The following is a 17,739-nucleotide window of genomic DNA, read 5'->3' as shown; positions in this document are numbered from 1 at the left end:
TTTTATATCTATATATTATTTTGTTCATAAAAGAAAAGACAATCGAGAGAACTAAAAACTAAAATCAGATAAAAAAATTTAATTCATATAATTGAAACTACGAACACTAAAATCACAGTATACAAGATTCAATTAAGCTTTAACTTTGATCGTACAAGAGGATTTAATATTTAATCATATTATATTTTCGGCAAAAAAAAAACAAAAGATCTAAAGATATGCACTCTTTCTACCTCGTTTGCTAACGGATTTTTAACAAATTAAGAAAAATGACATTAGTATTAAATTAGCAGTATTTAAAATAATGAAACTTGAAAGAGTGGAATATTTATAATGTGTGTTCCTAAAGTTTGGGTGCAATGGATGAAAAGTAGAAAGACAGATCTTAGGATCAGCTTGTGTGAACATAATTGTATCCAAAAATGATTTCGTGGCATAATCAATTGCCATGCTTTTCCCAAAAGTCAGACCAACAAGATCAAACCTTAATTAAGTTCTTGATTTTGTCTGCCAGCTGATATGGTAGCATAATCAAATGCTATTATCAATTCAGGTGAGGCACAGTATATTCTGAGTCACAAAATCACTGGTCGTTAAAATTACATTGATGTTGTTATTAAAAATAAATGAACAAAATAAAGCGACATAGGATTTTCAAAACCTTTTATACAAATGTTGTTTTAAAATTGAATATATTGTGTGTTTATTTTGGCTATATCAGTGTTGTCTGGAAGGAAAGGAAACATGAATAAAATGGTATGTTAGGATGTTGAAAGGAGGGAGAAATCGAAGGTAGGGGAAGCACATGGAATATATAATGGTTTTGGGCAGAAAATTGTCACTTTTCCAAAAATATAGTAAACAAATGTCCTTTAGTAGTAAGGACCACAGAACAGTAACAGAAAGAGGAATGAGAAGCAAAGTGATAGGAAGAAGAAACGAAAGTGAACAGTTTGGGTTTTGGCTGTTTCGGTTGTGGAGAGAATGAATATGACTGACTTAGTAAAAAAGTGGAAAAAGAAAAAGACACAAAACTCCATCACTGTACCAACAAAACAAAGCCACCCCATTGATCGATAAAACTTTGAACCGTTGCTTTCATCACTGCAAAAAGACAATGCTAACAGAAGGAAGCAAAAAGGCCTCACTCACACACTCTTTCTCTTCTTCTTCTCTCTCTCTCTCTCTTTCCTTTTCTCTTCACCACGTATGCATGCAATTCCCTCTTTCTTTTCCTTCCCTTACTTCCAAAAGTGGGAGCATCTCAATCTCACTTACCTCATTATCTTCATCCACCACCATATATAGATACTACTACCATTTCATTTTTCACTTCTCTCTCTCTCTCTATATATTATCATTTTTATGCTTTATATAATAATAATTATAATAATAGTACAAGTAGTACACATTATTATCAGCTAGCTGTAGCACTTCAATATCTGGCATATCAAAGGTTCACTTCTCCTGCTCAAAAATAGACATGGAATCTGAGAGGCCTAACACTACTATTGAGACCTACGAACACGAACTACAACAAGGAGATGATGACGAGGAAGAAGAAGAAGAAGAAGAAAACAATGAGATCCTCAAGAGAAGAATCTCCAGCCACCCTCTCTATGGACTGCTGGTTGAAGCTCACCTCGACTGTTTGAAGGTTCCTTCTCTCTTTTCCTTTCAACTCCTTCCTTCTTACAAATTCTGTTTACTGTTTTCAACCTCGACTTTGTGTTTCATCACTGTATGCCATGTATCATGGTTGATTTCTCAGAAAAGTAATTGTATCAAACTGTGAGATGTGATTCCAAACGATATGCTTTTTTTTTTCCATCTGAATGTGAGTCAGTGTTTAAGAGGGAACTGTTTTCTCTTGCCCTTTCGAAGGACTCTTTCATCCCTTCTTGGATCATGATAGATGACCAAGGATTATCTTTCGGATCGAGTTCTTTTCTTCCAATATAACACAGTGAATGGAGCAGATTCGTATATATATATATCTGCAGGCTGAAGTTCAACTCCGGTTTGGCCAAACTGGTTAATTTTATAATTAAATTGTATCTTAAAAGTTGTGATTATACGAATGATTTAAAGGTCCGATAAAAAGTGGAAAAAGTAAGTTTACTCCCCAAATCCAAACCCAGCAGATTTAAACATTTATCGGTGATGAGTGGGTAGATTATGTGTGAGTCGTTGGTCATGCATGTCTTTTTGTGTGTGTTGGTGGGTGAAGCAGTTCACATAGAAAACCAAAAGCTTGTCCACATCATTTGAAACGAATACTGACCTTTCTTGAAAGTGAAGTTTTTCTTATCATCAACCGCTTTACCGATTGATAAACAGTGGACCGATTAACTTGTTGCTGCACATTGTGTACAGAAGATATCAGGAAGATCAAAGGATCTTCGTTCTTTTAATTTAAGCACGAACCTTTAAAGATAATGGTTTTAGAACTTTTGTTCAGGTCGGTGACATTTCCAACCTGCAGAGAGAGCTGAAGATAGATCAGATGCAAGCAACGGAGAAGCAAAACTTGGGCATGTTCAGCCAATCCGAGCTCGATCTCTTCATGGTAAGACTAACACAACACGCTCTCTCACTTCCTCACCTGTTTGGCTTGGTTTACCCAAACATCAATGTATGTGTGTATGAATGCTTTTATTGGATATGATGATGAAGTACCGTACTAAAAGTCAGTCAAATATATAACCTAACACATCATGTGGGAACTGAATTATGTTAATTTTGATGGACACTTCATGGTTGCCTAAAGCATGTGCTTCCTGCTTGAAAGAGACCACTCTCAGAAATGCTCATAGTTTTTTGTTCCAATTCCATGACTGTGACACTTTTTCCTATCTCTCTCTGTGTTTGTGCTGGCCAGTGTTCAGATGCTATCTTTTCACATTTACTTTAGGCCGCAAAGCTCATTAGAGTATGCTTATTACTCACCGTATAATTGTCATAACCACCACTTATATTTTTCTCATCAAAACTTCGTAAAGATTTTATTTTCCCTGAATTCTCCACACTCGTCTATGTTTCAGGCTTAGATTTTATATGTACTTACCTTTACAGTATTAGTTAATAGAAAGAAACGATGAAAAATGGATGAATATAAGATTAAAACCAGTAATTTTTACACAAGATGAAAGTAATGATTAAACTTTTTGAAGGTGTTAGGTCTAATGGTAAAACTTTGAATAGAGAAAATGGCAGGTGAAGGTAGCAGTATCCGAAGAGTGTTGATAATCCAACGTATCATAAATGTGGAATGCAATGGTTGCATTGAATAATAGTGAGAAAAGTTATGGGATGAGTTTGTGAAAAAACTTTATGCCACAAGTAGTATCACTTTGTTATACTCCTTTGAATGGACTGCACACCGTCTCTTTGAATTGCTCATTTTTAGGAGACATATTAGACCCCACACTTCAACCTACATATACTTCTCCAAACTTTTATCATTCTTCAAACACTTTAGATACAATATATATATACACTTTAGGTAAGCATTGCTCATTACCAACTCTGAGTGTGTAAAATGTCGATGGATGCAGGAAGCATATTGCTTGGCACTTGGGAAGCTTAAAGAAGCAATGGTGGAACCACAACAGAAGTCCATGGCTTTCATAAACAACATGCATTCTCAACTTAGAGAGATCACTGACCCAACTTTGCCTTCACCTTCTTCTGAGCCTGCACCACCTTCTGCTTCTTCCAGTCACTGCAAATTCTCAATAAATTAGCAACAATTTACTTTTTCATGCATGCATCACACTTTTATATTATTATATATTTCCCACCTATATATATAGCTAGCTTATTAATTAAGCCTTCAATTATTATCATATCCCTCCTTAATTAAACTCTACCTCACATAAATATATAAAAAACTAACAGTTATTATTATGTATAGATATTATTGAGGTTTATTAGAATCTAGTGTCGGTTTATTTCTTTTTAGATTTTCCATAAAAATATGAATCTAGTTTAGAGATATCAAGGTTCGTCTATACCAGATGAGACATTTACTTTAGTAAAGAATTTTTATTAAAAAAAATTGCAACAATTCAGATCATAACATTAGTATACACGACCGTAATGTTGTTTTAACGAGTATCTTAACCAAAGTGTAAATGAATTAAACAACAGTTATTCATTGTTAGAAATTACCATGAAAATATTGCTAGGATTTTTTTATCCTTTTTATTATTATTTTACTTTATTAATTTATAACTAGGTCTATAAAGAAAACTAATTAATTTAGTAATGATATGTCTGGTGATAATTATTTTTTTTTTGAAAAATAACAACTTCTTTAAAAATAAAAACAGTTTTTACAAGAACGAAGAGATTATTTCTTCAAATCAGTTATAAGTACACCTATACTAAATTATAAGCTCGGTAATATTGTCATTTGTTTATCTAGTTCCCAATTATTATAACTCCAAAAGTGTTAATTAGTACTATTTCAAATATTAGTAATTTTATTATTTAATTAGAAATATTATTGTAATTATTAAAGAATTTAAGATTAAATTAACTAATATTGGAACTATATGTATGTGGGAAATGTACTACATAAAACTTATAATAAAGAAAAAGTTTTAATGACGTGACTGAGTTACGTGTAATTTAATTATTTTAAATTTTAGAAAACTATCATCAACCTCAGTCGTGTCCTGGTTGCATTTCACTAGTTGTGCTCTTCCATTCATCGTCGTTATGAAATTGAGATTTGATCGCAAGAAAGAGAAAGACATAAAGAATTGGTGGAAGAACATAAGTTCGTTCTCCTGGAACCCTAATTTTTCTTCCGACTTCTTGTACTTTAGAGGTTCTGTAATTTCTGGGATTTTGTGAAGCAGGGATAGGAAAGTCTCGATCTTTGATCGGTTTACGTCGATGAAGGGAGAGGCTTGTTCCAAGAGAGAGAATAATTGGAAATAATGCACATCGTATGGGAGCCTTTGAGATTTCCGAGGCAGAAAGACTCCAAGACCTGGAGAAGAACTCCATGGGTTCACGTGATGTCGATTTTTTTATCTCTTTATTTATAATGATTATTTTAATTGAAAGAACCTAATTAAATCAATTTTCAAAAAAATTAAAAATTAATTGAAAAAGAAACAGAAACCTATTTAACCAAAATTGAGATTAAATAACTGATTAAACTTAAAGAAAAATACTAATTAGAATTATCATGTACGTGATCTAGACCAATCCATATTGTGCCTCTGTTGACAATGCAAAAATTCAAAAGCGATTAAAGTAAAAAAAAAAAAAAGTGGACTAAAATATTGAGAATAAATTATTTAATGTCTCATGTGTTAATCATAGAAATATTACCTACTCAACATAATTTAATTTATCACAACAAGTCCTTTTAATAAAGGTGCATGTACGGTGAAAATGATGATATTATGGAGTAAAGAGTATAATTGATTTTATAAACTTAAACTATAAAATATAGACTTAATTAAATTTGAAATTCTCACAACATTGTATACTTTTAATTGGGCATGTATTAATTTTGTTTCTATTGAAATTAATGCTATATGTAATGTTTTAATGATTATTTCTCTCTCACTAAGAGTAATCAAATCAAAGAATTTTGAACCTAATCACAAATAAGTCTCTTAAAAAGATATGTGTACAAGATAGAGTTTTCTTGGAACCTTTTTTACTATTTGCTTTTATACTTTCGGCTTTGTTGACTCAAACTATTTACATTCTGAAAAAACCCTGAATGTAAATCTTATGCTTAGCTGTTGTAAATTTGTCAATAGAGGTATTAAGTCTTATCTTGACAAATTTAGCAATGATATTGGTTAATGTTTGGAGAAGTTTCATAACAAAGAATATTTAGAATTTATTTGCTTGTGAAATGATACTTGAATTGAATGTTAACATAAAAAGAATTATAGCTTATTAAATTATAGCGAAAAAAAATTGAAATTAAAAATCTCAATTTTTTTTTAGTTTTTAAATGGTTCAAAACAAAATTCAAAATCTTCTTCTATTTTACAATTTATTTATTATTTCTACTAAAAAAGAAAACCAAGCATCTACAAAAAAAATAATAGAAAAAGGAAAACATATAAGACAAACAAGAAGCAGAAAAGCAAAAATAATCAAGTTAAAACATATTCTTCTTACCTTTTTCTTTCTTTATGTTAGAAAAACAACAGAGGAGAAAACAAAACACTATTCTGGTCCTAAGAATAAAAAAAAGGATTTTTCTTTCTTTACCGATAATTCTTTTCTCTATAAGAAATTATCAACGTGCCCCTTTTATAACACAACATAATCAATTTAAAATTATACTCTAAAATATATAATTTGATATATTTCTTGTAAAATATAATATTAAAGAATTACAGTATATCGCTGGAAAAATAAAAGATTAAGATTTAAATTAATAATAATAGTTATATAATTGGTAAAAATGTCATCTTAAATCCAATATTTCTAAGCAAATTGTCTAAAAATGTTATAACAAAAGATAGCAGAATTATGGAATGCAGCATTGTCCTCATGTTAGAGAACATCATAAGGTTGAGTAAGAATAGAAACATCTTCACACTTTTTCCCCCTAAAATGAAGAGTAATCATTATTTGAATTGACTGGTCAATTGCTACACCATTGTTCCCTGTGCAGACTATGAAAAATTGAAATTTATTTTTTAAAATTGAAAAGAAAAACTTGAACAGGCCTAAGGATACATAAATGCTTAGAACTGAACTGTTTGAGCTCAAAGTTTGAAGAATATTGTTCTCATTTATATAAAATATATATCTGAAGAATTTAGCCAGATTATATTTTCTCATGTCACAGTCAATATTAAAAGTGGACAGCTATTTTTTAGCACTTCATTCTATTAGAGTATACCAAAGTAACATAAAGATAATGTATGTTGGCAAGAGAATGCTGACCCAAGTAAAGGTTTATGATAATCTTCCCAGAATTTTGTTAAAAATACTTCCTTTATTTTCTGACATAATACATTCTAATGTTCTTGGGAAGATAAATATCCATGATTAATAACAAAGGATAATGTGCTTCACCTCCTCATTTGCATGATAATGAAAAATTGTAAAAGAAAGGTTGCATGATGCTTGATTTGGCTGAAGATTTCAGTTAGATACCATACTTTCACTTTCTTTCACAAAACCATCTCCAGTCCAGTCTTTGTCAGATTGCAAGCCTTTCTTTATGGCTTTTCTCTTCTGAATTGCTTCTTGCTGCCTTCTCACCAACTCAGTGTGAGTAGTAAAGTACTCAAGAGAAACCCTGTGATTTTAAATAAAATTAGAATATGCATTTTTCATGGTAAAAAGTCAAACATGCATTTTTTTTCTGTTTTTTAGGATATTGGAAGAGGGAAACCATATCAGATCAAAACTGTACCCTCTGAAGTTTTCTATTGTTGTGAAATTGTGCTTTTTCATGAAGTCTTTAAGCTCAAGACATAGTTTCTTCACAAGACCATAGCCATGCATCATAACCCCAGTGCACACCTACAATTAAATGAAGAGAGTCTGATTTCTATGTACTGACAGTGTAAGAAATTTCAGAATCTTATACATGGTAATCTATAATTGGATGATAATGTAAACAACTTTTACATTGTTAATGTATTTAAATTAATCCACATAAAAGAAAACATCTATATAGTGTGCTTGGATTTGTCTTTTTCCTGGTATATTGAGATCAAAGTATGGAATGATTCTCCTGAAGGAAATCATGGGTTTTTTTCATGATAGATATTTGTTTTTGCCTACATGTGCGATGTAATTTTATCATGTGTTTGCGTGGTCCTCTCATGTTATTCTTTCCTTTTTTTTTCATAAAATCTTAATGTAATGACAACGATGTTTAACATGAACTTATTTGGAACTCGTGTTTTCCACTAAACAAGGAGAAACCTATTGTGAGTGTTTGTCACTAGACCTAAAACAGTGTTTGTTGATTGTACCTGAACAGTGTTTGCCCCAAGAAGAATAAATTCAGCTGCATCTCCGCCTGTCTCAACACCACCAATGGCAGAAAGTGAATAGTTCTCACTGTCAAACTCTGACTTCATCATCTTTGCAATTGTCATCACCTTCCCAAGTGCTATGGGATGGACTGCCTTTGCAGAATACCCCCCAGGAGTTGAGTACCTAACAACGAAATTTAGACAGATTAGGTACATGAGATGGTTGAAAAACCAAGGCAAAACTATGAATTTGTGGTAAGTGAGATTGCAAACCCCTCAACACAAGGCTCTGGACGTAATGTATTGAGATTGATTCCCATGACACTCATGATTGTATTTATGGCAGATACTCCCTCACATCCTGAACTTAGAGAAACCCTTGCTGGCTATAAGAAAAATCAACCCCAAAATTATTAGCATGGTAGTCATGGCTATAATGTGCATAGTGCATGGTGTATGGTGCAATGGATCTATTATTCCAATATGATACACGGATAAGACTAGTATCCGATACATCCATACACTTATTGTGAAAATAATAAGATACGACACATGATATATGCATATTGAAAAATATACAAAATTCTTAAAAACTTATAAATATATGATTGTTATTGGGAATACAAACTAAAATGAAATGTAATAAATGTTAACAAAAAAAATTATAAATTATCGTCATCATAAAGTATTACTGCTCTATAGATTAGAGATACTTCATTGATAAGTATCAGTAAAGTATCATGAAGTATTAGAACATAAAAAAAAAAAACAATACAAAATTTCAATGGTAATTCACAAATTTGATAGGTATTCAGGTTTTCACTTAAACATGAGAATATAGTATTATAGTTAAGAGTATACATGTAACAAAAGGACAAGATCCAAAGCCAACCTGTGAAATATCAGTTATATTGGGAGTCATCTTAGCCCAAACAGGAATTGTGGCTTTAGCATTTATCCATCCACAAACCTCTTCCAGAAGAGCACAATCTTGGCCAACAGCAGCACCCATTTTGCGTTCTGGCATACCGTGAGGACATGAGAAATTTATTTCGATTGCATCCTATAGCAGCAATATCAGAGAGGTCAGCCACCAGACATTTCAAGTTGGAAAAACATCAAGTGTCACAAACTCAGTCATGAAACACATCTTACAACTCCAGTTTGCTCGACTCGATCGATAAGCTCCTCCCAAGCAGCCTTATTGTACTCCTCCATGATTGAAGCAATCAGAATTCTGTCTGGATACTCTTCTTTCAATTGCTTGAATTCTTTCAACATGGTTTCAAGTGGCCTATCACTGATAAGTTCTATGTTCTCCCACCCAATAATTTCTCCTTTTGCAGAGCCATTTGCACCTGCCCGTAAACGGGCATATCTAGGAGTTACATTTATAACTTTTGCTGCATCAAGTGAGACCTAGCAAGAAGAAAAGAATATCAAATCTTTCAAAATAGTGTAGAAAGGGAACATTACATAATTGTGTTCATATTTGACAGAGGTACGGAGTTTTGTTACAGAGTGGGCTTATAAAGAAAAAGTATATGCAAAATTTAACACACAAAAAAGAAAATAAACATAAAAACAAGTCATTGGATTCATTGAGAAAGTAAGAACCAGCCACTTCACATTTTTTACAGAAAGGGCAGTTCTACCTTCTGCATATCTGTTGATTCTAACAATCACGTAGAAAATATAGCATTAAAATATTTGGCATCAAGCACATCTCAAAAAGTAATATGTAAGCATGCCATGTCCAGATATGGCTGATGATCCTTTCTGATTCTGTGAAATACAGTACCACAGGAGCTTTATCAATTCATGACAGTAAATCACCATCAATTTACAATCATCTGATAATGGTAATTCTGTTGGTCATGAATTTAATTTCCTAATTCTTTTAGATAAATTTTATGGTTCAACGGAAAAGGAACACTTCAAGAGGAATTGGTTAAATTTGATAGACAGAAAGCAATTTCACAGGAAACTTACACTCTCTGGCAACAAATTAGAAAGCTATCAAAAACAAAATGTTGTATCATGGAATGTATTCACATTGTGAGTTATGATGATAAACTCATTGCATTAATTCATTATATTTTACAGATTATTAAAGTTTACTTTCCCATAAAACAATTAAAACAGATCTAAAAGAAATGTAAAAAAAACGAGAAAGTAGAAACTTGACTGCTTTATGATTAGATCAATTCTATCCAATGGAAGCCAAAGGATTAACCAAAAAGAAAACATTTTGAACATTAGTACTTCTGATGTTTTGAAAGCCTATTAATGAGTTGTTCATACAGCAACTCACCTGTAGACAGTCTTGAAGTACAAAATGTTAATACTTTCAACAGCCAAAATAGTAAGCTATGAAGACGGATTGTGCGGTATTTGTCAATATTCCTTCCATACAATATGCCAAACAAATAAAAGTTTATTTTAGCCACGCTAGCATCTCTATCACTATAGTCACTAAAATTATGTTATCTACAGCTACACTACACCCTTGAGAAAGAAAGAAACCAAAAGCATAACTATAAAATACACCTAAATACAGAATCAACAACAATTCAAGATTCAAGAGAAAAATCGATGATCTACCAGGAACATCAACAAGTGTCACCTGTTAGAGAGAAAAATAATGTTGAGGTCCCTACTGATGCAAATGCTGAAATGGATGGCCATATGGAAGATATAATGCACAAGGAGACAAATCCAGAGTTAGTTACTGGAAGGGGACAGCTGGCAAACAATTACGAAATCAAAAAACCAAGAAGGAGCAACAGAAAGAGAATGTCAAATAGGAGGTTACAGGACTTGGGAGGGGCATGAAAAATCTGTGGTACAATTCCTCCTCTTAGATTCTCCATTCTCTCTCCTGTAACAAATCCTCTAAACCTTACATTCTTTTCTCAGGTGCTATATCATGGAAATGAAGCAGTTACGGTGGCTAGCCTCTCTGTTAGAGGAATTCTGTTTTTAGAGTTGATCAGAACGTGTGGCAGTGTTTAGAATAATCCATTTATGATTGTATTGAATTTTTCTTCATTAGAAATATACAATCATTGCAGTTTTATTGCAGAGTGTTTGTTAAATTTAATTGTTGCATAACATTTGGTGCTTTCATTGAGCATGGCCGACGGTACCAGGATGAAGACGATGGAAGCTGAGATTAAAAAACTCTATCAGTTACTGGAAGGCAATGCGGAAGCTCATCGTGCTGAAATCGCTCGCATCAATGAGGCTACTCAATGCCGGATGAATGATATTCAACAATCTTTAGCTATGCTTTTACAGAACCAAAATGCTACTCACACTTCTTCATCCAATCGGGACCATACCCATGATGCGAACTCCTATCATGAAGTCCACACTACAAATCATCAACCATTTCCAACACGACGAATGAATTTCGATCTTCCCCGATTTGATAGTTCTGATGCGCTTGGATGGATATTTAACGTAGATCAATATTTCTCGTTTTATCAGATCCCAGACGAGCAACAAATTGCCATTGCAGGAATGCACATGTCCGGCCCAGCAATTCCTTGGTTCCAGATGCAACAACGCACAATGCCTTTTCGTTCATGGAACGAGATGAAACGTGCCATCGAGATCGAGTTCGGACCCACCTTGTTTGAATCCCCACGCGAGTCTCTTTTCAAACTCCAACAGCAAGGTACTGTTTCAGAATACTACACTGAATTCATTACCTTAGCTAATCGCACCAACATTGAACCAGCTGAGGCTTTGCGCGACTGTTTCATTAGTGGATTACGCATGGACATTAGAAGAGAAGTCAAGGCTCAATGCCCAACTTCATTGATGCGTGCTGTTAGTCTCGCCAAACTTTATGAAGATAAATTTTCTTCTTCATTCAAAACCACTCCAGGACCCAATCCATACCGTCCACCGAATTACAAAACCGCTTCCAATCCTCCACTCAAACAACCCCTAAGAACTTCACTACCACCATTACTTCCCACACCCCCTCATACCACCCAAAATCAACACACCGCCACTCCAATCAAGAGACTCACTCCAGCGGAAGAACAACTCAAGAGGGACAAGGGACTATGCTATTGGTGCGACGAAAAATTTACCCCCCACCACAAGTGCCCTAACAAACATTTCATGTTATATCAATTAGAAGAAGTTCTTGAGCAGCCAATGCTACATCATGAACAACCGGACCGAGAAGAACAAGACCAGCAGCAGCTGCAACAACTGGAAAACCAGGTGCTAGAACATCATCTTTCGTTGAATGCGATGAAGGGAACACCCGGATCGGATACTTTTCGATTAAAAGCTTTTGTGCATGGTATGGAGGTACAAGTGCTGATTGATGGTGGAAGCTCCGATAGCTTTATTCAACCGAGAGTTGCAAAGTTTTTGAAGTTGCCAGTGCATCCAGCCCCTGGATTCCAGGTCATGGTGGGAAATTTTGATGTAATGCAAGTTGAAGGTCGTCTTCCGTCTTTGGAAGTTTCAATACAGGGACATTCGATCAATATTGCAGATGTTTATGTTCTCCATGTGGCAGGAGGAGATCTCGTTTTGGGAGCCACTTGGTTGAAAACTCTTAAAGCTCACATTGTAGATTATGACGCCTTATTCATTAAATTTCTCCATGAAGGGAAATTTATCACTATCAAAGGAGAGGAAACCGCGACTCCAAGACACGCTCAATTCAATCATATGAAACGACTTATTAATATTGATGCCGTTGCGGCAGTTTTCACCCTACAGCTTGCCAAGGATGAATGCCCTGAACCGCCCAACTTGGAGCTGCATCCAAATCTGCCATCGGATTTGGTATTATTATTACAGAATTATGCACAGGTTTTTCAAATGCCTTCGGGTCTACCACCTACAAGAGACCATGATCATTCCATTCCACTGCCAGAAGGAGTTCAGCCAGTAAAGATCAAGCCTTACCGCTACCCACATAGTCAGAAAGCGCAAATTGAATCCATGATACAACAGATGTTAGATGATGGTATCATCCAACCTAGTAAGAGCCCTTTCTCCTCCCCAATATTATTAGTTAAAAAGAAGGACGGTACGTGGAGATTTTGCACGGATTACAGAGCACTAAATGCTTTGACTGTGAAGGACTGTTTTCCAATACCTACTGTTGATGAATTACTCGATGAGTTACATGGCTCTCAATATTTTTCAAAATTGGATTTACGATCCGGCTATCACCAAATTCTGGTAAAACCCGAAGATAGGCACAAGACAGCATTCCGAACTCATCAAGGGCACTATGAGTGGTTGGTCATGCCCTTTGGGTTAACAAATGCTCCAGCTACATTCCAATGCTTAATGAATAACATCTTTCAGCCCTTCTTGAGGAAATTCATTTTGGTGTTTTTTGATGACATTTTAGTTTTCAGTGCTTCTTGGAAGACCCATTTGTATCACTTGGAAGTGGTGTTAAAAGTTCTACAAAGAGAACACCTTTATGCAAAACTTTCCAAATGTACATTTGGTACTCAACAAATCAACTATTTGGGTCACACCATTGAGGGAAACGGTGTTCACATGGATAAAGACAAGGTGCAGGTAGTGTTGGAATGGCCACAACCACGGAACATCAAGCAATTACGGGGATTTTTAGGTCTTACCGGATACTACAGAAGATTCATTAAGGGGTATGCTTCACTTGCATCTCCACTGACTGAGTTACTTAAAAAGAATGCTTTCCAATGGAATCAAAAAGCTACTGAAGCTTTCCTATCCTTGAAACAAGCCATTACTTCAGAACCTGTGTTAGCATTACCAAATTTTGAGGTTCCTTTTGAAATCGAGACAGATGCATCCGGAATTGGTGTGGGTGCTGTCCTTATTCAGAACAAACACCCTATTGCTTACTTTTCAAAGAAAATGTCTTCCATTATTCAGAAACAGTCAGCGTATGTTCGTGAGCTTTATGCTATTACAGAGGCACTTGCCAAATTCAGGCATTATTTGTTAGGAAAAAGATTTATCATCAGAACCGATCAACAGAGTTTAAAATCTTTGCTTGATCAGACGCTGTCAACACCTGAACAGCAGAAGTGGTTGCATAAGTTTATGGGATATGACTTTGAGATCAAATATAAACCAGGTTCCCAAAATACTGCAGCGGATGCTCTATCCCGTTGTTTCTTTGCTGCTTGGTCAACACCTAAATTGGATTGGCTGCCCACACTTAAGGAGGACTTGCTCAAGGATGCGACACTCCAACCCATCCTACAACAATGCCTTAACACAGGGTCATCGGACAGCAAGTATAGTTGCACAAATGGCTTACTATTGTGGAGGAATAGGCTGGTAGTACCCCAACATAGTGGCATCATTCCTTTAATTCTTAAAGAATACCATGACACTAAGGTGGGAGGACACTCAGGAATTGCTAAAACCGCAGAAAGAATTTGTTCTCAATTTTATTGGCCTAACATGCACAAACAGATCCGAGATTATGTGTTAAATTGCACCATTTGCCAACAAGCGAAAACTACAAATACGTTGCCTACAGGATTGTTGCACCCTCTGCCTGTTCCATCACAAATTTGGGAACAAATCTGCATGGATTTTATCACTGCTTTACCCCCAGCACAAGGTTATTCGGTTATAATGGTTGTGATTGATAGACTATCGAAATTCGCCCACTTCTTACCGTTAAAACAAGACTTCTCTAGTCAACAAGTGGCGGAAACCTTCGTGCAACATATTATCAAACTTCATGGCTTTCCTCGATCAATTGTCTCTGATAGGGACAAAATCTTCATCAGCAAATTCTGGCAGCAACTATTTAAGCTCCAAGGAACAACTCTTTCCATGAGCTCCGCATACCATCCACAAACGGATGGCCAAAGCGAAATATTAAACAAGACCTTGGAAATGTATCTCCGATGTTATTGTTTTGACAATCCAAAGAACTGGGTGAAGATGTTACCATGGGCACAATATTGGTATAACACATCCTACCACAACAGCATTAAAATGACCCCATATAAGGCACTGTATGGCAGGGAACCCCCATCCCTCATCCGCTATGAAATCTCTGTACAAGATGATAGTACACTACAACAACTATTGGTTGAAAGGGATCACTTACTTGATCAGTTGCGCACTAACATGACCCGGTCTCAGCAATTTATGAAACACTTTGCTGACAAGCACAGACGTCATGAAGAATTCAAAGAAGGAGACTTAGTGCTAGTTAAGCTACAACCCTACCGCCAACATTCAGTGGCATTACGGAAACACCAGAAAATTGGTCTTCGCTATTTTGGTCCATTCAAGATCAGTCACAAGTTGAGTTCTGTAGCATATAAACTGGAATTACCTTCCGAGGCTAAAATTCACAATGTTTTCCACATATCGCTGCTTAAGAAGTTCAGAGGGGAACACCAACAACATTATTTACCTCTACCCTTAAAGACTTCAGAATGGGGTCCTATAATATCACCTACGACTGTGCTAGATAGCCGAACAATTTCAGTGGCTGGAAGAGAAGTACAACAGATCCAAGTACAATGGGAAGAAGGGGAACACTCTTTCACCACATGGGAGCACACTGCAGAATTTTACAAGGCTTATCCGGAATTCAACCTTGAGGACAAGGTTGCTGTTAATGGGGAGGGTAATGTTAGAGAGAAAAATAATGTTGAGGTCCCTACTGATGCAAATGCTGAAATGGATGGCCATATGGAAGATATAATGCACAAGGAGACAAATCCAGAGTTAGTTACTGGAAGGGGACAGCTGGCAAACAATTACGAAATCAAAAAACCAAGAAGGAGCAACAGAAAGAGAATGTCAAATAGGAGGTTACAGGACTTGGGAGGGGCATGAAAAATCTGTGGTACAATTCCTCCTCTTAGATTCTCCATTCTCTCTCCTGTAACAAATCCTCTAAACCTTACATTCTTTTCTCAGGTGCTATATCATGGAAATGAAGCAGTTACGGTGGCTAGCCTCTCTGTTAGAGGAATTCTGTTTTTAGAGTTGATCAGAACGTGTGGCAGTGTTTAGAATAATCCATTTATGATTGTATTGAATTTTTCTTCATTAGAAATATACAATCATTGCAGTTTTATTGCAGAGTGTTTGTTAAATTTAATTGTTGCATAACATCACCTATAACAAATCATGAAGATTATAATAACTTGATAACAGGACAACCAACGGAAGCTAATAACTAATAACTAAACGTGATGGCATAATCCAATTTTTGCAGAACATAAGATCAAAAGATTGGTCTTTCAGACAGCAAAACACAAACTCTCCGATTTTAAGCCTTAATTCAAAAATTACAATTTACAAACCAAGAAACCAAACAACACTTTAAACACACAAACTAATCTAATGCAGAAAAGGAGGCCGTAAGTAAAAAAGGCTTACAGTTTTGGCAATCACAGCACCCCAACCTTCATCAAAGGCCCTCTTCATGACAGTGTAATTGGTTCCTGGAGGACCTGACCCAATAACAAAGGGGTTGGGCATGTGCAACCCATTGACAGTGACGCTAAGATCAGGCTCTGTAGCCTGAGTCTCTGAAGCAAACACCTTAAATCCAACTCTGCTGCTGGGACCAACCTGAACCTTCCCAGCCCGATTCAAGCCAAACCCAGACGCCCAATTCCCAGCTCTGATCTGGGTCATGCTCAAAGATGCCATCTGTAAAGTAAAAATCACAACTTTCTACAGCAGCTCGGGGAAGGAGAAGGTGATGAATAGGAAGAATAAAGGGAGAATCTGAAATTCTGAATCTGATATGATTTCCTATGAGCTGGAGACAACAAAAGAGAACGTGCAATTATGAATCTCTTGTTTCGTTTCTAGCATTTGGTTTATTGTATCGGATAAGTTTGGGAGAAACCATATTCAATTCCTTCATAGAATTGGACTAACATGTGAGAATGACTGTGAAAGAATATTATAAGGATTTTGGGGGAAAATTTTGTTAGCAAAATATTATATATTGCATAAAACTAATAACACTGTAGTTTGGATTCATTGATTTTGTGGGGAAGGAACATGGATGGATATTCTTTCTGCATGGGAAAAAGTTACACACTCACCAAAAGCAATAAAGTTACTATTTTTTCTATTCTAGTTTATTTTATTTTTCTCCTGTTATTTTTATTTTTATTTTTATTTTTATTTTTATTTTTTTACCTACGCTATTTTTTTATTCCTTTCATCTGTCTCACGTGACAAGAGAAATGTAACAAAATATTGATATTGATTTGTTTGTTTATTTTTTTTTGTCAACATTTGATGACGACACACCCAAAACTCAAACTACAAGCAATGTTTGATCAATACATTGGGCTCACACCGTATATCACCACAATATGGGCTCTTAATTAGTCCAACAGAAAGGGGCCATTTGGTTCCTGTACCTCCATAACTTTCTTTCTGCACCCAATATAAAAAAAATCCATTTTTCTTTCTTCAATTTGTGCAATTCATAATTGAATAACTTTTGGACTATGCAATGTAAGAAAAAAATGAATTTTGTCAGATCTCATTAAAACGCACTCCAAAACCCTTTTTAGTAGAAGCCAAGTGTCGAGATGAGAGTTAGAATTTTAGAGTATGGAAAACAGGTGGCTGCAAGGAATTGGACGTTCGGTTTTGGTTGATAGAAGCCAAATTTAAAGTTTCAAAAGTTTACACTATTCTTTGCATGCAACCATTCTCCTCTCTGATTTCCGAAACTCCATTTTCTCCTCCTTCTCTCTAAAAGTTCTCCTTT

The 17,739-nt window shown here is 35.2% G+C and overlaps 2 protein-coding genes across 3 annotated transcripts; one reads left to right on the top strand and one right to left on the bottom strand.

The window, feature by feature from the left end:
- Window positions 1-1,321: 1,321 nt before the first annotated feature.
- LOC124829690 (homeobox protein KNOX3-like) lies at window positions 1,322-3,902 on the top strand. 2 transcript variants are annotated; one of them, XM_088112342.1, is made up of 3 exons: window positions 1,322-1,657; window positions 2,486-2,569; window positions 3,558-3,902. In XM_088112342.1, the coding sequence occupies exons 1-3, from the start codon at window positions 1,484-1,486 to the stop codon at window positions 3,744-3,746; spliced, it is 447 nt and encodes a 148-aa protein (XP_087968468.1). In that variant the 5' UTR covers window positions 1,322-1,483; the 3' UTR covers window positions 3,747-3,902. The 2 variants fall into 2 exon arrangements, with proteins under 2 accessions (XP_087968468.1, XP_087968467.1); XM_088112341.1 differs by having other exon boundaries at window positions 1,337-1,657; window positions 2,462-2,569; window positions 3,558-3,889.
- Window positions 3,903-6,932: 3,030 nt separating this feature from the next.
- Window positions 6,933-16,916, bottom strand: PYD1 (pyrimidine 1). The gene is made up of 7 exons (XM_088112340.1): window positions 16,380-16,916; window positions 9,138-9,401; window positions 8,875-9,045; window positions 8,256-8,368; window positions 7,980-8,166; window positions 7,412-7,521; window positions 6,933-7,294 (listed from the first exon to the last, which is right to left on the bottom strand). The coding sequence occupies exons 1-7, from the start codon at window positions 16,653-16,655 to the stop codon at window positions 7,138-7,140; spliced, it is 1,278 nt and encodes a 425-aa protein (XP_087968466.1). The 5' UTR covers window positions 16,656-16,916; the 3' UTR covers window positions 6,933-7,137.
- Window positions 16,917-17,739: the final 823 nt, after the last annotated feature.

The sequence above is a fragment of the Vigna umbellata genome, chromosome 4, assembly GCF_029865625.1.
Source record: "Vigna umbellata cultivar VRB3 chromosome 4, Vumbellata_1.0, whole genome shotgun sequence".
Taxonomy (NCBI): Eukaryota; Viridiplantae; Streptophyta; class Magnoliopsida; order Fabales; family Fabaceae; genus Vigna; species Vigna umbellata.
This window is presented reverse-complemented; position numbering and strand designations above follow the sequence as displayed.